Below are 23,158 nucleotides of genomic sequence, written 5' to 3'. Positions count from 1 at the left end.
AAGCTGGACTCTGAGCTGCAACAAGGACGTTTACTTGACAAGGAGAGTGGGCACAGGGAAGTGCCTGACTGGGCTCCCATCCACCCAAACAAGCTTGTAGGAAACCTGTCCACGTCGGTGCTGACATCTGCAAGATGGCGGGGTTTCAGGTCACACACCTACTGCTTGTTTGTAGGCCACAGTAGAAGTCACTCCGCTATTGATGGTAACCAAGATCATCATTTTAAAAATTGCCCAGTGGCTATACGGAGGACAGCAGGGGAACTAGTGTCTGCCTATTCCATGCAAAGGAGCGGCAGCTTCTGTCCCGCTTTCCTGTCTGTTGCTGTGATGAGACAAATCTGACAGCAAGCAACTGGGCAGGGTGTATTTTAGCACAGGGCAGTCCATCACTGTGCAGAAGTCAAAGCGGGAACCTGAAGCGGCTAGTCATACCACAATGTAGAACAGAGAGAAATGACTGCACGCAGGTACAGTTGCTTCTGTCGGAGTGTTCCATCAAAGCTGCAGAAAGCAGTGAAGAACAGAAGTGGAGAAACACTGCAAGCTTTGCTCCCTATGCTGCCCAGAGTCTTGGGGACAACTGAAATCTGCACCTTAGGGGATTTCTTAGAAAGAGAGTCTGGGTGGACTGGGTGGTTTTAAAGGACTCTACTACATCCTCAGTGGGCGAAGTGGGCAGGAAGGGCACATGGTGAGCAGAGGTGACTGCTGGGTAGGGGTCTGGTGGCTAAAGTTCAGGGGGACAGACAAGGCTGATTGACTTCAGCATCTGGCTTCTCTCCACCCCTTTGTGGTTTTAGAAAGATGACAGGAAACGTCTGCTCGGGAGTTCAGAGCCCCCTGCACAGAGCCTACGGGACACTGGCTCTCAAGCCAAAGCCAGGAGGCGCCAGAGAGAAACCACTCGGGATGAAGACGCCCCTGAGGTTAGTGTGGGTCTGGGTGCTTCTGTGGGCACATGCTGAGTGTGGGACTGCCTTCCTGAAAGCCAAGATATCGTGCTACAACCACTGGATGTTTTATTTCCCCAGAAATTGTCATGACTGTATAGTAAAAGGCACAGATTTTTAAGTCCACAGTTGTATGAGTTCTGACAAAGGTATGTTCCCTCATAATTAAAGTCTCAATACCCCAGAAAGCTCTCTAATACCGGTCTCTGGTTACACTTATTCAAGAAGCAACCCCAGGTAGGGTTTGCATGACCATGGGATGACTAGAGTTTTGTGTGGAGAGTGCCCTGTTCTCTTTTGGGTCCCGCAACACCCTGCTACTAACACTTGCCCATTTCTTTGCATAGCCACACTTGGGCCTCTTCTCCTCCCCCTCAAAAAAAAGTGGGGGAATCAATATGAGCCCACCACTGCAAGTCACTCAGCAACTCCTGAATGTTTGACTGGTTGTTCTCAGAATCCAGGTGTTATCGGCCAAGCCCCAATTCTATTCTCTAACTAAAAATTATTACTCTAAGTAAACAGGCAGCCAAGGGAAGGCTGGGTACCTGGCACCAATCCTAAAAGATGAATTCTCCGTGCCCAGGTCTTCCCTGTTCTGCTTCAGTTGGTCCATGGAACATGGCCAGGGTGCACTCCCTCAGTAAGGATGGCAGGACATCACTTGACATTCCCTGGTGCCCCAAGAAATGTCCCAGGCGCCCCTGCACACTGTAAGTTGAGGCAGGGTGTAATGTCCTGTGGGTTTGTGCCCTCAGAATACTATCCTTCAGCTTTCCTTGTTGTTCTTATATTCAGACGGGGAAACTGAGGTTCAAAGAGACAGACCACTTCCTTGGGTCCCCAACCTGGGGAGTGGCCAAATTCAGATGCATCCTAAGATTTGTCTGGTACCTGCAGAGCAAGCACTGCTGCCCTCCACACCCTACCTACCCCTGTCTCTCAGGCTCCTCCATCTTGGGGTTCTCTGCTGGTCATGTAGAGGGCTTAGGCTTTGAAACCAACTTCTCCAAAGTCTAGGAATCAAATCAGAGTAGCAGCTTGTTTTCCCAAGTTGCCTATGCCTCCCACAGATTTCAGTAACCCCATTCTTTTCTGGGAGAGAGCCTAGCCTGCAGCCCCTAGACATCAATGATTCAGGGAGGCTGTGGAGGTGAAAAGAGAGCCTTCCTGGGATTCCAGGACCCTGAAGGGCCTGTGAACCCAGGAGCTACAGTCCATCCACATCCACATCTGCTGTGCATTTGCTCTGTGGTGTTGGTCAGCAGACATAACCTGTCTGAGCCTCAGGCCCCACTCTGTGAGAGTCACAGAGGTCCGCCACAGAGTGCCCAGGGTCATGCCACCATTCCTGTCTCAGATGGTACTTTATCGGGGCAGCAGCAGTGGGAGATTACCTCAGCTTCCTTCAGCCTAGTAAGGTTTAGCCTGCAACCTGCCTCAGTCCCTGGCAGGCACCCATCACCAGGCTAATGATTGCCCAGAGCTGAGTTAAATATCTGCCTCTGTTCAGCTGTGTTTCTGCCTGGGGAGCCCAGCCACCTCTCCTGTGTACAGAGAACCTCAGCCTTGTGATCTGTCCTGCTGATGCTTAGATGAACTCTGTTTAATGAATAGCCCTGTTGGTTAAAGCATGCAGAAACTTCCAGAAGGGTTCTGAGGCCTGCTGCTCCACAGCCTGAGTCTTTTGTTTTGCCTTTGCCAATGATGAGGAGGGATGACGCAACCCATGCAGGCGACTTGTGGGGTTGAAAAGAACACCTTAGGGCCAATGAGGGAAACAGCGTTCTCTCCCCCACAGAGACACCTTCACCAATTTTCTGAACCACTGCCTTGTTTTGGCTGAAGTTCTACCTTGTAACTTTGCACAGCAACCCATTTCCTGGATCATTGCATCTCAGAGTGTGGGGGTGGGGGACGGAACCAGCAGATTTGGAGCATCTAGATTAAGTGAAGAGAACTATTAAAAAAAGCTGAAGTCTCTGAATCCTGTCCAGGTAACAGGATCTGGCTGCTTTTGCCTCCACACACCCAGGGCTATAGCGTCCTCCATCTCCTATCCAAAGCAGAGCAGGCCAGCCCTCCAGTCCTGCAGGATACTCATGGTCACACAGGCATCCTTAAGGGTAGAGCGTCACACAACCAGGACTATTCCTAGTGGTCCCACCCAGGCCTTTCAATCATGCCTGCCTCCACGTGCACCCCTAACTCTAACTGCCTCCTGCATTGACATGCACGTTCCTTTCTTTGTCTGGCACAGTACATTTGCACTCTGTTTGTTGGAGAAACCACACCTTCCTCTCTCCCCCGCCCCTTTCCTCTGCTTTCCTTCCATCTCTATTATAAGAAGATTTAAACTGCACAGAGCCCCCAGACATTGTGTGCAGCTCTATAATCCCAGCTGCTTGGAAGGAAAGGAGGCTCATAAGTTCAAGGCCACCATGTACACCTTAGTAAAACCCTCAGAAGAGGTACAGAGCGTGTCTGAGAACGGGATGAGCAACGTATTGGTCCCTCCCACTGCGTCAGAGGTGGCTTCTCAGGGAGGTGATGCCCAGCAGGCTCTGACTGTCTTAGGAACACCAACACTACAACTGTTCGGTGCCTCGTGTCTTCTTGGTCCCAGGGAGTCAGCTGGAAGCTTCATGCCTGTTATATTTGAGGGTTAGATGTTCCTTCTGTTGATTATATGGGCAGACCGAGGCTAACTCCGCTATCCATTTCTTGTTTAAAGTTCTACTCCAAAACCCTATGTAAACATTGCCTGTGTGTGTATAGCCTGCAGAGCTATGCCTACGTTAGAATTTTGGTTGACACGTATAATCATCTACATCAGTGAGCATGGTGTGATGACACACGTGCAACCTGTGACTTGGATGCTATCACACCCATCACCTCTGTGAGGTAGGAAGCTTTGTGGCCTCTGCATCATCCAGTTGCTTTGAAATATATGAAGTGTAGGCTACAGAGATGATGCTGCACTGTGAGATGCAAAGTCTAATTCCTCCAAGTTCATTTACTTCATGTGGTTGTTCTTCCCATTGAAGATGATTCATTGTCCTTTGGGAGATGCTTGTTAGTCTGTCCCAAGGTTTTAAAAGCCTAATTACTTCAAAGATGAAGGATCAGAGTGAAATGATAGTGTCTATCCAAGCATTTGTCTAAGCACCTAATTGTCCATCCATCCTTCCATCCTCCATATAAATATGTGTGTGTGTGTGTGTGTGTATATATATATATATATACACATATTTGGGCATACATATGTATGTGCATACATATATACATCCATTCATATATCCATCTGTCCATCAACACATCCATATATTTACCTATTTGCTTACTCACCCACCTATTCATGAATCTACCCATCTACCAATCTTCTCATTAATGCATTTATTCATCAAATTATTCTACCTATTTATTCATCCTACTCCATATATGCATGCATAATCCCATGCTCCATCCACTTACCTGCCCACCTATACATGCTGTGCTGACTAGTTTTACGTCAGCCCAACTCAGGCTAGTGCCATTTGGGAAGCAGGAACCTCAGTTGAGAAAATGACCCTATCAGACTGGCCAGCGGCCAAGCCTGTGGGGATTTTTTTGCATGTGTGAGTGGTGATAACCCTCGTGGTCCTGGGGTGTATGAGAAAGCAAGATTGGCAAGCCTTGTAAGGCGAGGCAGTAAGGGTTCCTTCATGGCCCCAGCATCAGTCCCTGCCTCCAGATTCTTGCCCTGACCCCTCTCAATGATGGGCTCTAATATTTGAGGTGAAATTGACCCTTTCCTCCCCAAGTTGCTTTGGTCACTGAATTTATCACAGTAAAAGAAAAGTAACTGTCATGTATACACATGATGTATTCCTATGTCTCCCTTCATCTATACACTCATAGATACATCATCCCACTTGTCCATCTGTCTCTCCACCCATCTGTCCATTGAACTATATATCCATTGTCCGTCCATCATATGTGTGTATGTGCATACACGCATGTGCACACATACATACATATACATAAATATACGCATGTATGTGTGCATACATATATACATCCATTCATATATCCATCTGTCCATCCAACTATTCATTCATCTATCCACGCTCTCATTCCTCAATCCTGTCCATTTTTACATCCACTATTTACCAAACCACCACCTATCCATCCATCCATCCTTCTTGCAAGGATCCAAATGGGCCTGTTGGGGTTCCTTCAAGCGGCCATTGTTGCAGGTGGAATGTGGCATTTTGGAGAGCTATGAGAGTCCGTCTTTAATGCGACAGGAAGTTTATTGTGCTGCTACCTCTCCTTTGCAGGTGTGTGAGCCATCCTTGAGTGGCAACATCACGGCATTTGCACTGAAAGCCAGAGTTGTCTATCCCATCAACCAGAAGTTCCGGGTGAGCACTCCAGGTTCCATTGTTATCAGGGAAGTTTACTCCACGATGTGCTGGGCTCCATGGGGATCCAAGGGCATGGATCAGATGTGGGTTCCCATCCTGTCTGAAAGTTTGCTGTGCAACAAATCAAAACGTGAGAGCCGACCAACTCTGTGTGGGTCACATGGGGGCCACGTCAAGGTCAGGAGTTACAGAAGCTGCTTGATCTACAAGGTCAGCAGCTCCTGCATAGTGGGATGTGATCCTCCCTCTGGCACCGACTCGATGGGTGCCTCAGGCTCAGCTTCTGTCTCTATCCATATGGCTGAGGGTTGATGCCAGATGTTATGTTTCCTAGACACTCATGCGGGGCTGAGGGATTGTCATGCATCAGGCATTCCCCCTTTGCAGTATTCCCAAAAGGTGAACGGACTGCTCAAGGTCACATTCAGAAGGAGGCCAACTCTACCCTCCACACTTGGCAATAGATCTTGCACCCATGACCATGACCAGGACCCATTGGCTGGAGTCTTTATGTAGAGAGCAGCCATAATAGAGGGAGGAGCTGAGCCTACAAAGTGTCCTATGGGCCAGAGTGTCTGGAGGAGGGCTGGCATCCTGGTACTCAGGAAGATATGCTCTGAGTGTTGAGGATGCTATCCTGCCTCCTGCCTCCTGCCTCCTGCCTAAGCCTCTCTTTTATGGCCTTTTCTTGCTATGCTATGAAATAGGGGGCAGGGCGATAGTCTTCTGCCTTGCCAGCTGTTTGGACTTCAGGCAAGACAGTGAATGGAAGGACTCAGAAGTTGCTCAGCCAGCAAGCTCCCTGCACCAGAGGGTGTTTCCAGACTCTCTCCCTATGGAAGCCTCGTGATGGGCACCATCTGGTTGTACTGCTGGAGCTGTTAGGGTCAGATCTCGGGTGCAGGCAGGTCTTACAAGCTGGGTTTACCCATCTTTAGGTCACACTGGCACATACACATACACACACAAACACACATACACACACGGGGGGGGGGTGGCGGTCAGGGGAGATCTTCACCTCTGCCAGGCCAGTTATAATCATGGCTGACTGACCTGTTCCCTAGTACACTGTTAAAAGCTTACTCAGCTCCTTGCTGTCTGTAAGGTGGACAGAGGGCTCTTCTATGTCAATATGGCTGTGTCTACCTGAGCAGCACAAGAGTACAGGCTCTATGAGTTCCCTGAGCCCCTTCCTATTGTCAGGCAGCAGGCCACAGGGAGATGGTCAGAAACCTCAGGGACCCAGCAGACCTCAAGGAAGGCAAGCCACAGCAAAGGCAGATTTCAACTGGACAACCGAATCTGGGATGACCCAGAAGCAGCACACGAGCCCAGAAGCGGCACACGAGGAGAAGGTCTGGAGCACGGGCCACTTTAGCCAGTGTAGGTCCATCAGCAAGGGACAAGCCTAGACAGAGAGCTGGACACTTCCAATCGTTCCAGGGATCAGGCCATGACCAGTGCCACACTGGACTTAGGTAGGAGATAAAGGCCTGTCGGGGAAGTGGAAGCTACCGAGACTGTGGCAAGAATGCCCTTTATCAGGATAGATGCTCAGAACAAGCAGTCAAAGGGCTCCTGGAGCTGAGCCAGCCACAGAGGAGACAAGGGAGAGAAGCCTGCTTTCCAGAGGTCATCATGGGCTACGCAGATGGGAGAGCTGAACACAAGGGCGTGTGGGGACAGATCCTAATGGCTCCAGGGTAGGAGCTTGGTAAAGAGGGCTGGTCCCCTGAAGACAAGTGTGAGGACAGATGGGCCATGATTCAGTCCCTCGGGTGTGGGCCTGACCCTGGTCCTGGGACTGCAGCTTGGTCTGTGCACACTCACCCCAGCGGCCAGTCAGCTCAGTCAGGTCTCGCTCTGTTCATAGCCTCTGGCCGACGGATCCTCCCACCCATCGCTGCATGAAAACCTGACACAGGCAGCGGCCATCCTGCCCCACCTGCCCCACCAGCCAGCAGAGGCCTCACCAGCCAGCAGCCTGGGCAGCCTGAGCCAGGCTGGCAAGGAGGACGGCAGCTCCTCCTCCAGCATGCGGTCAACCTACAGCGACGACCGGATCCTCCAGTGTGCCTTTCTCCGGGTGGGCAGCTTCCCTGAGATCCTGGCCTGTGAGAGGTAAGGAGCATCCTCAGGACAGTGGAGCTGCAGTGCTTGGTGCGAAGGAGGAGACAGACCCAGAAATGTTAAGTAACTCAGCTGGCGACACACAGAAGCACAGTATCAGAACCAGGCCTGAGCCCCAGAGTGAGGTGACAAGGTAGCAGTGTTTAACCACTGACGTCTCCCATAAATTGTAGTGCAGCAAACGCTCTGGGAGTCTGGGGCAGAGCTTGCAGCCCCTGCAAAAATGGTCCCAGGAACTTCAGTGCCTGATCCTTGTTGTTCATGGCTATACCTCCATTGCATGGCAAAGGGAGCCTGGACCAGGTTTAGTGATCCATTAAAAATTAGGCAATATGTCCCCTACTTTATAAAGAGATGCAGAGAGGCTGAGTAGCATGAAAAAGGTCACATACTGTGAGTGATAAGCTGGGTTTGATCCAGACACCTTATCTCTGAGGCACAGGGGACATGTCTCCAGACTCACTTCTTGGTCTACTGACACAGGTATGATTGGCAGCTGTCCTCTGTCTTCTGTGCTCTGAAGTTCCAGGAATCCCTGGCTGTCTTAGTTACTTTTCTATTGTTAAGATAAGATACGTGACCAGGGCAACTTATAGAAGAAAGCGTTCATTGGAGCTTACTGTCCCGGAGGGTTAGAGTCCAGGATCAGCATGGTGGGGAACAGGGCAGCAGACAGGCAGGCAGGCATGGCACTAGAAAAACAGGCTTCACATTCCTATCTGTATGTAAAAGGCAGAGGGAGAGGTAACTAGAAATGACACGGGCTTTTGAAAACTCAAAGTGTGCTTCTAGTGACACCTTCCCCAGCAAGGCCACACCTCCTAATCCTTCAAAAACTGTTCCACCAACAGAGGACAGCCCTGGCCCAAGGATAGAGAGGAATGGAGTTGGGGCCTGTTGCCAGGGTGTTGTCCCTGGGCTGAGAGAGGCTGGAGTGGGCCACATTTTCACATTTGCATTTACAGACCTCATAATAGTGTGGATAGGAGTTTTTATCCAAATGCACTCATCTGTGAGGAAGAGAAGGGTCCCCGAGGCAACCTGTGTCTGTGCCTGATGGCCCTGGTCCTCAGCTCTCTGAGTCTCTTTCTTGCCTGTCATGCAGGCCTAAGGCTATCTGTGCTGAGGAAAGGCCTATGGTGACAGAAGTGACAGATTCTAGAGAGGATACACCGAGCCTGCTCTGTTGGCTTTCTCTCTCTGGGTGCATTGTCTTCCATGTCCCAGAAGCTGTGTCCCGATACTGTTCCTCAGCTGAGACATCCAGCAGCTGTGTGGACTTCTCTAACCCCGAGTGTATGTGAGGAGCACGAACTAGGGACAGGGCCACCACATAAACCAAGTTGAGACCAGGGTCCTGTCTTCACCCTGCTTTCTGACTCTTTGACCCCTGCATGCTTCTCTCAGTGTGGACATTGACCTGTGTGTCTGCAGCCTTCACCTGAAAGACCTGCTTCAGGTAGACACGGCGCTGAGGCAAGAGAAGCACCTGGTAAGTAGAGACATTTGTTCTCTCTTCCTGACCTGGGGACCAGATGAGATTGTGAGATTTCCTATGTGCACAGAGCCCCAGATGAGTGAGGGTCAGAGATCTGGGTGAAAGCAGACATGAAAATCTGAGAGTCATGCAGTGAAGTCCGGGCACTGTATGTGCTGTCGTATTCTGAAGCACTGTATGTGGTGATGCATTCGGGGGCACTGACAGGACATGGGCTTCTATTTAGCTGGGGTGGGAGCTACCTAGAGATGAGTTGAGGGCTCAGGCTACACCTGCTAAGGACTTGGGAAGAGAGTACTGGTTAAGGGAAAGACACCAAGCCAATAACTACAAATATCAGCAACAGCACACCAGCTGAGGCTGTGGGAAGGTTGGCCTGCTCACATCACCGAGGGAATGGAAAACTGTAGGACCAGTTCTTAGACAACCAAGCATGCTATGCCTACAGGACCTTCCCCTGGGTATCTGTCCCAGAGAGACCATGTCAGCCCCAGCCCTTGTAGGAATGTTCACCACGGTGGTGTCTCTAATGATACCCAGATAATAATACTCCTGCAGTGGAGTGACTAGACACCATGGAGATGGTACCCACTGGGATTTCCTGGGGTTCCCCGATTCTAGAAGGGTCCTTCTTGATTTAAGGCGTATCTCTAGTGGAGACAGGAATCTAGTAGGGCTTTGCACATCAATTCTGTAGAGGTGTCTCTAACTCTTTTACAAGGAAGCAAGTCTCCATGTGAAAATGGGGGCAGGGTATGAAGGGCTCTGCACAGTGTAGGTAGGCATTGAGTTGCATAGTATAAGGGTGGAAGGGTCAGGAGAGAGAGAGAGGGAGGAAATTAGGAAACTGGAGAGAAGGAAAAAAGAAAGGAAGGAAGGTGAGAAATACTCTTTAGAAGCTTTGTCAAATCCAGAACAGCCCGTTGTCATGATATATAATCTTTTATATATAGGTCCTTTCCTTCAGCAAGAATGATGTTGGGGGTGGGGCACTACCCAGATGTTTCTCTTGACACTTCCCTTATGCCAACAGATGTTCATTCAGATTCTTAAAGCATGCCTCCTGGATTTTTTTCCTAAAAAGAAGCCTGATGATGAATTATGCCAGAAGGTTCTTTCCAAACAAGAGCATGTAAGTCTTTAGCCTGTATCTGAGGATAACTCAGTAAATTGTGAAAATAATGAAACATATCATGCTATGCATAAACTATTTTTCTTTAATGCATAAAGTGGATTTTATAGTATACATATGAACACAGTGTGACAACTTGTGAAAGTGTATGTGCATATGTAAAGAGGACACTTGTGCTGACCTGCAGCTTGGTTCCTGGAACCCTAACTAGGGGCAGCAAGAGAATGAAGAAAGGACAAACACACATACAGGAAAGCTAGGGCCAGCTGGGATTGTATTCATTCTGATGGAGGGTACCTACTACCACCAGCAACCGGGAGCCTCAGCATGTTTATTGGGTAGCAGGAGAAATTGGCTGCTGTTGGAAGGAGGTATGAGTAGGTGATCAGTCGCAACCTTATATCCCTTGAAGAAGTTAGCTCCACATCTCCTTGGTTTCCTGGGACCACAGTCCCAGTGAAGCAAGAACCATTCCTCACCTCCACATTGGGGTTTGGAAGACACACACACACACACACACACACACACACACACACATACACACACACACACACCCACACCCTGATCCTTCCTGAGCTTGGAGTGACTGTAGATCTAGACATACTATCAGCCCGGAGGGTGTTGCTTCCTAACACTGAATCCCAGAACTGACTCAGTTACCCACCTCGTCACAAGAAGACCCTGGACCATGTCAGTCTCCCCATGGAAGCAAAGCCTGTGCTATCTGTTCACTGTGCTGAGACCACACCGGATCAATGGCTTCCCATGAAGATACTGTCCCAGAGAGAAAGAAGCTGGACAACTAAGCTGTACTACTCACTTCCTGCTCTTGAACCCACCAAATACTTCCCACTTGTTCCTTGAGGTGTAATGTATAATCCTTCCCCCTGGAAACCTTGTGTGGGAAGAAGGAACATTCCTGCCTAGTCCTGAGAACACACATTTTTCTAAGAGTTTGTAGTGATTGGAAGACATAGTTTCATTGTTTGCTAAGTATTAATTATAGTGTCAGGAGGATTGAGGACATAGAAGAAAGTCATCCTTCATTCTGGAGGTCCAGTGCTTTATGAGGTAAAAGAGTTTGTACCCTCATAGCTTAAACATATCTTCACGTTCTGCGTGTGAATGTTTGGTGGGGTGTGAGCAAATGTGCCACAGGACATGAGTGAGGCCAGAGAGCAGCTCTGTGGGATTGGTTCTCTTTCCATCCCCCATGGGTCCTGACATCAAACTCAGATTTCTAGGCTTACAGTGCAGTTGCTTTTACCCACAAAGTCATCTCTCTGGCCCAGCATTAAACTCTAAGACTGTGCCAAGAACATCTCACAAGTATGTGTGTATCTACACACACACACATATATACACATACACACATATATACACACACACACATTCATATATATGTATAAATATAATAAAATATCTGTCGAATATTTAAGAACATTTATTCTTCTGGGATTTGAGTTTTACTGGTTTTTCTTTGTGTATTTTTTTCTTTCCCCTCATCCTAGGATTTGGAGGAATTAGAAAAGGGACTCCAGGCCAGATTGGCGAACACAGAAATGTTAGGCACTGGCGACTCTGGCTACGTTTCCCTGGCAGATGTGGAGAGGAAGGAGAGAGAGCTCTCAGAGCAGCTCATAGACAACGTAGGTGCTGCCTCTCTCTTCTGTGGGGGTCTTGGATTCTGCAACAATGACACCTGCAAGACTAGAGAGGTGACACTGTCACCATCCCAAGACAGAGACCCCATTTGTGAAGTTCAGAGGCCAAGAAGGTAACCTTAGAGAGCAGAGATTTACAGAGGAAATTTTTTATCCATTTACATTTTTAGCCTGCTGCTTTCATCCCTGGAAGCCACAATTCCTACCATCCCATAGTAGAGTGGATTCTAGGAGCATCTCCAGCCCTCAGCCTCACAAAAAAAGCCACCAAAGAGGGCTTCCTTGGAACACTCCTTTCTCATTTTATTCCATGGCCTCCAGGCCATGGATATGTGCCTTTGGCACCTTCTGTGCTGCGGAGCAGGGACTCAGATTTGCTTGCGCATGGCCCTGCCTGAGAGACTTAGCAACAGCAATGGTGAGAGTAAAGGCATGGTGGCAGGAACAGGAACTGGGGGCTCTCATCTTGAACACAAGCATGGAGCAGAGAGAGCAGACTAGAGATGCCATAAGTCTTTGAACTCTCAAAACCCTTCTCCAGTGACATGCTTCCTTCAGCAAGGCCTCCCCAAACAGTGCCACCAACTGGGAACCAAAAATGTAAATGACCTAGGCTATGGGGGAAATTTGCTCAAGAGGCATAATTACTTTTCTTATTGCTGTGGCTAAACACCTGCTGGGCAGCACCTTAAGGGACAGATGGTTTATTCAGATTACATTTCAAAGGGCTGTCATCTATGGTGGGCAAGGCACAGTGGCAAGAGGGTGAAGCAGTTGGTCACATTGCATCCACAGTTAATGTTGGAGTTCAGATCTCTCTCCTTTTTATTCATTCTGGATCTCCACGAGATGGTACCACCCTCATTCAGGATCAGTGTGGGCCTAAATGGGTCTGAACCAAATACAGCCAATGATGGACAGTCACATTCTGTGACATCTGGGTTTCTCCTAGTCCTATTGCTCTGCCTCAGGGCACGTTCTGCCCAGAAGTAAGCAAGCAAAGCACACAGATGACACACAGCCTGCATGCCATAAAGACACCCACTAGACTTCCTGCCATCCTTGGTGCTGGAGCTTAGCTAGGCTGTGTGGTCACACTTTGTACCTCCCACATCCCAAGCCATGAATCGACTCTTCCCAGCTCTGGTCCTGATAAGATACGGTGTGGGACGCTTCATTTCAAAAGCAGAATGATTTCACATCAGCATCTTCTCTGCCTTTTGGCTCTTTTGGACTTCTGGAAAATGACTAATATAGTTGGTGGCCCTTCTGAGCTTTCATTTTAAAGACATACTTAGTCCCTTTGAGAGATCCCAGAACTCACAGGATCTCATTGCCTCATTTCCCATGCTCCTAAGGAGTAATTTTGATCCATCTGGAGTCCTTAAGTAGTGTTCATAACTTTCTTATTGGCAACGGTACCCTGTGTTTGCTGAAAACACCTCTGTAATATGACTGGAGCCACAGTTGCTGGGGCAGAGTGGAGGGTGTCTACCATGGGACACAATCAATGCTGAGATAAACCCCCTTCAATTGCAGAAGGGTTGAGAATGGGGGAGGAGCTGTGGTTCCCAGACACTGCCCGAGCTCTTTCTTGAATAAGGTTCCCTTGTCACTTGCTTCTCATGCTCATTTCACAGATGGGAGCTTTCTGGAAGCAGATGGAAAGCATCCAGCCCACTCTCATGGACCAGTTTAAGTGTTCCAGCTCCAAAGCTCGGCAGTTCATGATGACTCTGACAGGAAGAATGATTGTCGCTGAAGGACTGCTGCATGACTCTCAGGACCTGCATGTCCTGGTAACACAGGGCCCATGGAGGGGAGGGAAGCACTCTAGGGGTCAGGAGGTCAAACAGTCATGCTGTAAAGGGAGGTATAGCACCCCCAGAAAAGGGCAGTGAATCCTCCTAGCATCTATCCATCCATCATCCATCTGTCCATCACCCCATCACCCATCCATCCATCACACATCCACCCATCATCTACCCATTTAAAAAAGAAAGACCTATTCTATTCTATTCTATTCTATTCTATTCTATTCTATTCTATTCTATTCTATTCTATTCTAGTGTATGACTATTTTGCCTGAGTGTATGTATATATACCAGGTACATGCCTGTTACCCAGGAAGGTCAGAAGAAAGTGCCAGATCCTCTGGAACTGGAGTTATGGATATTTATGAACCACCATATAGGTACTGGGAACAGAAGCCCGGTCCTTTGCAAGAACAACAAGTACTTTTAACCACTGAGTCATCTCTCCAGACTCTTGTTAATTGGGGAGGGGGTGTCGGAAAGGTGTTTGCCCTAAGCTGGAGAGTTACAAGCCATTGTGAGCCATCTGACATGGGTGCTAGAAATCAAACTCAGGTCCTCTGGTAGAGCTGTACTATTTGACTACAGAGCCACCACTCTACCTGTCTGCCCATTCTTACACCCATCCATCCATCAGCCACCATCCCACAGTGGAGGTGCTTAGTCATATCAGTGGTCCTACAGCACTGAGCTTGGGTTCTCAATGCTGGCTGCCTATTGATATTTAGTAGGGCACTTAAAAGACTCTGATACTTAGATTTTGGATGGTCTCTATATAGTGGTCAGGCTTAGACTAACATCCAGGAGAAGAGAGGTAGTAGACAGAGTTCCAAAATCTGATTTGACTAGAGGATAGTAGTTGAAGGGTTTGGGGACAGCACAGGTGCTAAGTAACCAGTGGCTGATCCCAAACTCTGAAGGCATGGGGAAACTTCCATCCCTGCCTAAGATGCAGATGGGGAGGGAGGGCATTCACTGTGCTTGGAATGAAGTGTGTGTGTGTGTGTGTGTGTGTGTGTGTGTGTGTGTGTGTGTGTGTGATTGGAGGCCACTGCCTCCTCAACATCTTCAGGAAGAGCCCTGATGCCCACTCATTGTCCTGTGTCTCCCTAAAGGACACCCTGGAGAGGACAATGGGTCGATCCCACTTGGCAAGAATGGTGGAGTTCCTGAGAACCCAGATCCAGGAGGAGACCAAGTGCAGACTTGCTGCCATCTCCCGTGGCCTGGAGTTGCTGACTGTCCAGGGGCAGCTGTCTGGGAGGCAAAAGGAGGAACTCCTGACTCAGCAGCACAAGGCCTTCTGGGAGGAGGCAGAGCGTTTTGGCAGGGGTGCGCTAGTGAGCCTGGACAGGGGACCTGGAATCCTATGAGCCATGACACTAAGCCAGGGCTGCTTCCCCTTCCAGTCCTGGGGATAAGCCAGGCCAGGCCACGAACAGTGCCAGGCCCATAAAGCAGAGTGATCAGAGACTGTGTAAGATCGGAGTCATCCCCCATTCTCAGTGACTCAGGCTGACAAGACCCCAGTGTCAAGGCACAACCACCTAGAACTCAAAGGAGAGGAAGCTGTCAACCAGAGAGGACATAGAAGTGTCCAGGGGGTGATCCATGCTACCCACTTGCAGCCCTAGCCCCGCCCAGCTGAAGAGCTAGTGACTGTGAGTCAGGTCAGCATGGGTGGAGGAAAGCTACACAGGTTCTCCATGCCTGCTCCTGCCCACAGGGCCACCGAGATAGGCTGGGCAGAGTTCAAGACCCTTGAGATCACTGTCAGTGAGACCTACCCAGAAAAACAGATCTGGCATCTACAGAGAAGGGACCACTTGATAGGTCACAGTAGCGAGTCACTCTGGCCCTGCTGGAGAGTGACCCCCGCCCCCCGCTCTATGGTTCTTTTCAATCCCAGAATTCACGCAGCGGGGCAAAGATCTGGTCCAGGCGTCTCAGGCTCGCCAGGCAGAGGCAGCAGCAGAGCTCACACAGACCCAAGAAGAAGAACGGAGGAGTTTCCTGGCTGATTCCCAGCTGACCTCGGATCCTGGGGAATTCCTCAAGGTGACTCTGCCCCTACCCCATCCCCAGGACTTGTCCTTTGCAGGTTGAGTCTGGTCAGAACTTAGGCCTTCATCACACACAACTTCAACACCTGCCTCCTTATGCCAGGCACATGACCATAGCCAACTCCCTCAGTCATGAGCCATTGTTGAGCATCCCAAGCTGGTTTGCTGAGAGAAGTTGGAGAATCTTTAGGAGGTATACCCAATGCTGGCTCATGGGGCACAGAGTGTGCAAGGCCCACACCTTTCTCAGAATGGTCCTAAGCCAAGGAAGTAGAGTAGCCCTCAGCTCTGGTCAGTGAATTAGTCAGAACCAAAGAGATGGTCCCACTAGAAAACACCATGAGAGTCAGTAGGAAGAGGACAGGTGACCAGTGCGAGGGCAGAAAATAAGGTGCCAGCTTTCTGAAGAGGAAATGAGCATCTGGGGACCAATGGGACAGGCTCAGGGCCGTGGGGACAGTGCATTGGGAACAGTATCAAGGTAAGGTAAGGCCCTGCCCTCAGAGCACAGAATAGACCCAGGCCTGTCACACATTCCCTATCCATGCCTAGGTGTCAGGAGTGTACCCTTAAGGAGTGGAGTTTGCTCTAAGTGAGAAGATTGACTCAAGGAAGTGGAAGATAGGACTCAGCTCTTAGTCACCTTTGGATAACACTCTGCTCACCCTGAGCCCCAAACATAGGAGGGTGATAGACATCTGTGTCCCAAGATCCAGCTTAGACGAGGTAACATGGCTGGTGTCCAGGGGACAAACATGACAGGGGAGAGGTGAATGAATGCACAGGTGGATGGATGGATGGATGGATGGATGGATGGATGGATGGATGGATGAATGGGTGAACACATGAATGATTGAATGGGCACATGAATGGGTAAACAGGCATATAAATGAATTAATGAACCGAAGAATGAACACATGAACAGACAAATGAATGGGAACCGAGCTCCTCCAGCCCACCTTCAGAACCCCCATTTCTAGTCCCTGCCCTCCAACCTCGTCTCAGTCCCACTCCATACCGTCCTATAAGCAGACAGAGGACTCTCCAGCATCCAGTTATGGCAACTGCTGTTGCTCAATCATGGGTGGCCGTGGCTCTTGTGTCCCCACTAGAAGCCTTCACCTTCAGAGACTATCTAGCGATTACTCCTGATAAGATGGCCCCCATGCCCTCCCTCCTCCTTTGAGAAGCCACTGCCTGTCCTTGTGCCCTATTCTACCCTCTGGCTATGTAGGAGCCTCTGCTATCCTGCTGGCCAACTCCATATTCATCTGTTCTGCTGTCTCTCTGGAGGCAGGGTCCAACTTCTGGATGTCAGAGCCTGGCTTCTTCTCGACTATATATGCCTCTAGTAACCTGTCTGCTTTACCCCAGGTCCCCCAGGTAGGTCCCCCTGAGTATGGCAGGTTGATAGCAGAGGAAGTCAGAGAGGATGCTGTCTGCTGATAAGGCATAGGAGAGACAATTAACAAGTGCAGCCCAATGGACACTCCTTACAACAGTGTAACAGAAGCACAGACTGGCTTCCTAGGAGTTAAATTTAAAGTCCTGGCCTCAGGCACAGTTTGTAATCCATTGAAATCATGTGAAAGCTCCATGCCTCAGTTTCCTCACAATTGTATTGGGGTGAATATTCTTCCCATCTGAGGTGGCAGTCAGTCATTTGGGGACAATTTCCCATAAAAACAAAAGAGTGCAATTTCTGCTTGAACTCTGCCCATGTTCTAACTACAGGCTTTTCATGAGGTCCTGGAGAGGCAGCGGCTGACAAGGAGTGACCAAGAGGGAGACGAGGACACCCGAATCACTGAGGCCATGGCTGCGCTCTGCCAGGTATGTGACTGTATTACTGTTCTCATGGCTGTGGCAAAATATCCAACAAAACAACTTAAGAGAGGGTGAATTCAGGCTCTCAGTCCATCACAGTGGGGAAAGTATGGCAGCAGAAAAAAAAGAAAAAAAAAAAAGAGTCATCCGGTCGCACTGCGTCTACAGTCAAAAAGCAGAAAGACATTCATGCTGGTCCTTAGCTTCCCTCCTTTTATTTAACCTGGAATCTCTGCTCATGGAGTGGAGTGGCTCACATTCAGGGTGAGCAACTTCCCTTCTTGGTTAAGCATATCTAGAAATACCACCACAGACTTACTCATAAGTGTGTCTCCTAGGTGACTCCGAGTCTGTCAGGTTAACAACGAAGATTGCAGTGGCTTAGCCACTGCATTTTTGAGAGAACCACTTGGTCCTCTTGTCTTCTGGGCTGAAACACTAGAAGCAGGGACAAGTAGCATTTAATTTGTTGCCTGAAGGGCCCATAGACCACATCTCTACCATGGGTTCTACCTGTCTGTGCTGGAAACTGGGACGTTGAGCCACCCTTGAATCTATGCATGGGCAAGTTAGAGCTTGCTCTGCTCACCTCATGGCTGGCTTTGAAGAAGGGCATCAAGACTCCCCAGGTGCTGGGCTCTTGGGACATGATGGTAAGCACGGACGAGCCACAGGCTGAGAGATGGAAACAAGGTAAAGGAAGATGCTGGTGGGGAAAGATGTAACACATACACTTAGGGCTAGGCAGGACTGTCAGGAGAGGTGGCCCAGATGCCCAGTGCAGCATCAGGCTCTGCTTTACCATGTGACCACTACCAGGTCCCTCTAGCCTTCTTTCTCCATCTATGTAAGGGCATCAGTCTTCCTTCACAGGGGTACTGTAACAACTCAATGTCTGAGGGGGCTTGGGACAGCAGCTGGAACTGGGGACATCCCAATTCATATTGACTCCATCACTAAGCCCTTACTTCCCAGCACAGAGAGGAGAGTGAGGGACCACGAAGGCTCTGGGTGAAGATGAACTCAAAGACAGCTGTCTGGAGAAGTGTTTCTGAGTGGACAAGGAGTCAGCATTCCAGATTACAGAATCAGGACTAAAGTGCAAAGACAGGGAGTGTGGCTGTCCTGACCAGAGCTGTCTAGTGCTGAACAGGTGTCATCAGTTGTGGCCTTGGGCTCCTCACCTGTAAACTTCTTTTATAGTTTTATGAAATTAGATTATTTCTCAAAATATTGCTTCTGCTTCCACTCTCTGTCCCTTCCTTGGGGACAGCAGTGACCCCTGTTGGACCCTCTGGTCTCTTTGGTGCCTGATTCTCTTTACGATGTCCATCCAGTTTCTATTCTGGATTTCTTCTGCTTTGCCTTCCACTCCACTGATTCTCTCTTCACCTGCTTCTAGATGACTGTAATTAAAATGGTACACTGAGTTCTCAGACCTTTTGAATTCTAAAACATCTAGTTGGTTCTTTTTAAACTAAGCAATGTTATTTATCATTGCAGCTCTTTGCTTGTCTTGTGTAAGCGTGGCTTATAACACCATGAACAGAGCAGCCGCCACTACCTAAGGTCCGTTTCTTATACTCTCTCCAGAATCCATACGGTGCACTTGTGATAACGGCTATGTATGTGCTTTTTGTTCCTATTGTCTGGTTTGCTTGTGCCTCCTCCTGTTCTCTATTTCAAATCTAGAAGCTCAGGCTCCAGGGCGGTGGAATGTGGAACCTGACCCATAACCCCAGTGTGGTTCTTCTCTCAGGAGCTGTACTGTAGCACCATGGGAACCTTCCAAAAGTTTGTGGACTCCCTGTTCCTGAAGACCCTCCCAGAAGTGACCAGCCTCCCTGTGGCAGAATGTGAGACCCTGCGGCAGCAGGTCCAGGAGCAGGCAGCAAGGCAGCTGGGACAGGCAGACCGATTCCGCAGACGACAGTGGGGACTCCTATGTGATCTATTGGAGCAGGACAAACGGGTTTGTCTCCCGGGACCCTGGCTGGGCTATGCATTTGAGATTTAGGGTACTAGGAAAGGATTTCAGATGCTGCACATCCCCAAGGTCCTCAAAGAGACACTGCCCAGATGTGGCTGCAAACATTCAGGAGTGTACTAAGTGTCAGAGTGCGTGCTGAAGATGCGCAAGTCCCTGGAGTGATATGTAGTGCCCTGAGGAAACCAAGTCACGGTTACAGAGATTCCCCATCAGTCATGAACAGAGGGCCAGGGTGTGAGTACAGCACTCACAAGTTCACCCAGGAAGTCAGGTGGCAAAAGGCGATGAATCAGAGGACAGATGAGACAGAGGTAGGGCTGCAGGTACATGAAGGAGGGCTGAGAGAAAGGCAGGAGGGTTAGAGCCAAAAAGGATGGAATGGATGGCAGGCAGTGTAAGTAGAGGTTGGAATGGTGGACTGGCGAACCTGAGTCCACAGCAGCCTCTGGAAGCTGGACCAGGCAAAGAATCATGGACCTGGGGAGTGGAAGTCTAAGCTGCAGGGGCCTCCTTGAGACCTGTACTCCATCCGCATCCTACGTGCAGACTCCAGGCTGATGGAGACAGAATCCACTAACACCCAGAAGAGTGGGAAAGGCCTCTTAGTGATGCAAGTCTTGTCGCAGCACTGTCTCGCTGAGTGAGATGAGAGCCTTCCTTCTGATCACATGGCATCCCCTCAGAGGATTGTGGGAACAAGCAAAGTTCTTAAGAGGATCAGGAAAAAAGGGCACTTGTTAAAAAGTCAGGGGCCCATGGAGGGACTGCAGCTGCTCATGCATGGCTGTCCCTGTGAGCACAGGTGTGGCTGGAGGAGGGTACGCTGTCCACGGTGCTGCAGAGGCAGCTGCGGGATCACCACGAGAGCACCATCCACGGCGTCCTGAGCAGATTCAGTGGCCTTTCTGAAGAGTGAGTATAACCCTGAAGGATGGGCTTTGTGTGTGAACGACTCCAGGCTGGCTTCGGCTTGCTAACCTGCCAGGTGGACACATCAGCTGTCCTCTGCCTTCCGCTGACAATAAAGATGTACCATTTCAGCTTCCTTCTCTGGAAAGTGGGGCTAGTAGAACCTGTTTCACTGAATGCTGCTTGGTAGGGACTTTTTGGAGTAGTTCTTGTGAGGTAAATTTATACACATTTGTTTCGGTTACAGTTCCAGATGTTTGGTAAATTTGCAGTTTCACTTCTGCTACTACATACAGTCCAGATGTTGGAAGCTTCTATCACCACAGAGATCTTTGTTTACAATCATGTGCTACTTATCAATCAACTGTATATTTTCTTTCCACATTTTTGCTACTCATGTGGTGTGGTTTTTTTTCTGTTGAGTGAAAATATTTCTCCTTGTTTTCCAATAGAAAAATGACAATTTTTTTTAATTACCCATCTTTTCCCAAGAACCTGATTTACACAGGTAGCCAGTGTGTGGCTGTAGTAGAGGTAGGTACAGAAGCAGACGTGTGCCTGTGGTAGAGGTGACCATAACAGCAATGGTTTAGTGTGGCTACAGGTGTGTGGCTGTTATGGTGGATGGATCAGGAGCAGGTATGTGGCTTTGGCAGTGTTTGGTTCAGGAAGTGGGTGGCTATGGTAGAGGGCTTCAGGACCACAGACATGTTGTGGGCAGGAGACAACAGATGTACGGCTGTTATAGTGGGTGGTACAAGTTAAGCAACAGGAGAAACATAAGCAGGGTGGCCCAGAGTGACCCAGTGAACACTGGCGGCTCACTGAGGTTCAGGTAGCCTGGAGTCTATGTCCTGAGTTGTATTAGTATTTGGTCCATTTATATTTAACACAAATCAGTCTTCTCTCCATCTCTCGGGATTCAGTTTTATACTTAATAGACTTTTCCACCACACTCCACACTAATTCTGCACTGTTCCATCCTTTTGGTCCAATGTGTTACCTTGTAGCTCTCCTGTTATCTACTTTTCACTCAAAGATGTTCACTTTTTTTTCCTGTTCGTATGACTGCATTCTTTTTATTGACCACGGATAGATACATGTTGAATGACTGAAGAGCTACGATCCGGCTTTTATGGTATCAAACAGCGTGGATGACTTGTTTTACTCCTAGTAGGGATTTTAGGTCCTGGCAAATAAATTCCATCCCCTGGGGACTGGCTAACTCCACGGCAGGACTTCGTAAGGTGTGGTGACTCCACATCTCCAAGCTGAGGGCCACAGCAGAAAACCTTGACTGTTTCCCATGTCTGCCTTTCGTCAGTCACTGGATGCTAAGGTTCTGCCCAGCTTCCCAGCCTCTTGACATCACTGCACATTATAAACAAAGCATTGGCCCCTTGCTGGGCTTTGGATTGTTTTGACTCACTGACTTGGGAACTCAAGTGCTTGTATTAGCTTTAAATGTGTTTAGGAATTGTGTGTGAAATGGAACAGGGCATGTACCATAGCCTCTGCATGTACCTCTGAACTGGCAATGAGTCAACCCATGACCCGGACATGATTGGATGTTACTAGGTGGGCTGTGGGCGGGTTCACTCCCCTTCCTCCTGTGAGTGTGGTTCCTCAGGAAGTGCCTCACTATTCAGAGCATCCAAGAGCCTTGAGCAGCCTTGCTTCCTCCCACAGGTCCTCACGAGGCATCCTGCAGGGCCACGAACTGCTGCTGTGCTCTGCTCTGCGCAGACTGGCCCTCCGAGGCACCACCATCACTGCCCTGGCTCAGATGAGGCTGTCTGGGAAGAAGAGGCTCCTGCAGGAGCTACATGAGCAGCTGGCATTAGAGCAGGGTGTGTCCCCATGCCTGGAGGAGCATCAATGGCAGCTGCTTAGAGCCCTGGTGAGAACATGGTGTCCCCTGACCCCCAACCCTGCCTAGGAGTGCTCCGTTAGAACCCAAGTTCCAGCCCTGCTTGCCACGTTAGGGTCCTGACACCCAGGGGCTTGCAGAGCAGTGTGACAAAAGGGATGGGTTGGGGCTTGACTCGCAGGACCTTATTACCTCCCAAGATGGGGACCTTAGGACTGAGGTCAAGGTAGGGGAGGGCAGGTGTCTCCCCAGACTTTGTTCCTTGGCTTACACATGCATGTACTCTTGTGTCCTTACCATGGTCATCTTTTTGTGTGTGTGTTAGATCCTGATCTCTTGAGAGGACTTCAGGTACCCCAGAGGGGATCCAAGCTCACAGCCCTTCTACACTAATCACCTCACGTCCCAATGTCCCTACTGTTCAACACTGAAGTCCTATGATTAGGATTTAAACATGTACATTTGAGGGAACACAGTCCAACTCATAAAATGGGGGACAGAGGTAACGCTGATGGGGTCACATATATGTCGAGGGATTCTAATGACGGCAACGTGGGGAGGATTACACCAAGGGTCTAAGTGAAGTCTCAGAGAGGGTGCAGCAGCCAGCATGCAGGTACCAGGAAGAGGCCCTTCCTGCTCTGTGGAGGTTTAAACAGATTGAAATAACTGGCAAGCAGCAAAGCTGGGGTGTGAACCCCTACCCCTGACTCAGGTCTTCAGTGTACAGCTCCTAAGCCATAGAAGTTACAATGCCTTCTATGCTCTGTTTCTTGGTCTTCCCTGGAGGCTCGAAAGGAGCAAGCAGGTTACTTCTCTAGCTCCAGTTCCCAACTTCCATCTCTCCATCCTAAGCAAATGCAGCCCCTGGCCCCATGTGCCCTGCCACAGTTTCTGTG

At 49.3% G+C, this 23,158-nt stretch overlaps 1 protein-coding gene across 7 annotated transcripts in view; it reads left to right on the top strand.

Annotated features, from left to right (window-relative positions):
* Positions 1 to 23,158, top strand: part of Evc (EvC ciliary complex subunit 1) — a 47,978-nt gene that overhangs the window by 3,127 nt on the left and 21,693 nt on the right. For 5 of the 7 annotated variants that reach the window (XR_376820.4, XR_868290.3, XM_011240761.3 and 2 more), the window contains exons 2-14: positions 804 to 929; positions 5,276 to 5,359; positions 7,236 to 7,483; positions 8,900 to 8,984; positions 10,024 to 10,122; positions 11,634 to 11,771; positions 13,427 to 13,585; positions 14,716 to 14,932; positions 15,510 to 15,658; positions 17,398 to 17,496; positions 19,250 to 19,462; positions 20,283 to 20,392; positions 22,079 to 22,289. Coding sequence is in view for 4 of the 7 variants with exons in the window: in XM_011240761.3 (XP_011239063.1) it covers positions 804 to 929; positions 5,276 to 5,359; positions 7,236 to 7,483; positions 8,900 to 8,984; positions 10,024 to 10,122; positions 11,634 to 11,771; positions 13,427 to 13,585; positions 14,716 to 14,932; positions 15,510 to 15,658; positions 17,398 to 17,496; positions 19,250 to 19,462; positions 20,283 to 20,392; positions 22,079 to 22,289 (1,938 nt within the window). In the remaining 3 variants the exon portion in view is untranslated. Of the gene's footprint in view, positions 1 to 803; positions 930 to 5,275; positions 5,360 to 7,235; positions 7,484 to 8,899; positions 8,985 to 10,023; positions 10,123 to 11,633; positions 11,772 to 13,426; positions 13,586 to 14,715; positions 14,933 to 15,509; positions 15,659 to 17,397; positions 17,497 to 18,993; positions 19,060 to 19,249; positions 19,463 to 20,282; positions 21,118 to 22,078; positions 22,290 to 23,158 lie in introns of those variants that run through there. The other 2 variants (XR_003955686.1, XM_006504043.4) reach the window with 2 other exon arrangements.

This window comes from Mus musculus, chromosome 5 (assembly GCF_000001635.26).
Source record: "Mus musculus strain C57BL/6J chromosome 5, GRCm38.p6 C57BL/6J".
Taxonomy (NCBI): domain Eukaryota; kingdom Metazoa; phylum Chordata; class Mammalia; order Rodentia; family Muridae; genus Mus; species Mus musculus.
The sequence above is the reverse complement of the archived record's forward strand: the minus strand, read 5'-3'. Positions and strand labels throughout refer to the sequence as shown.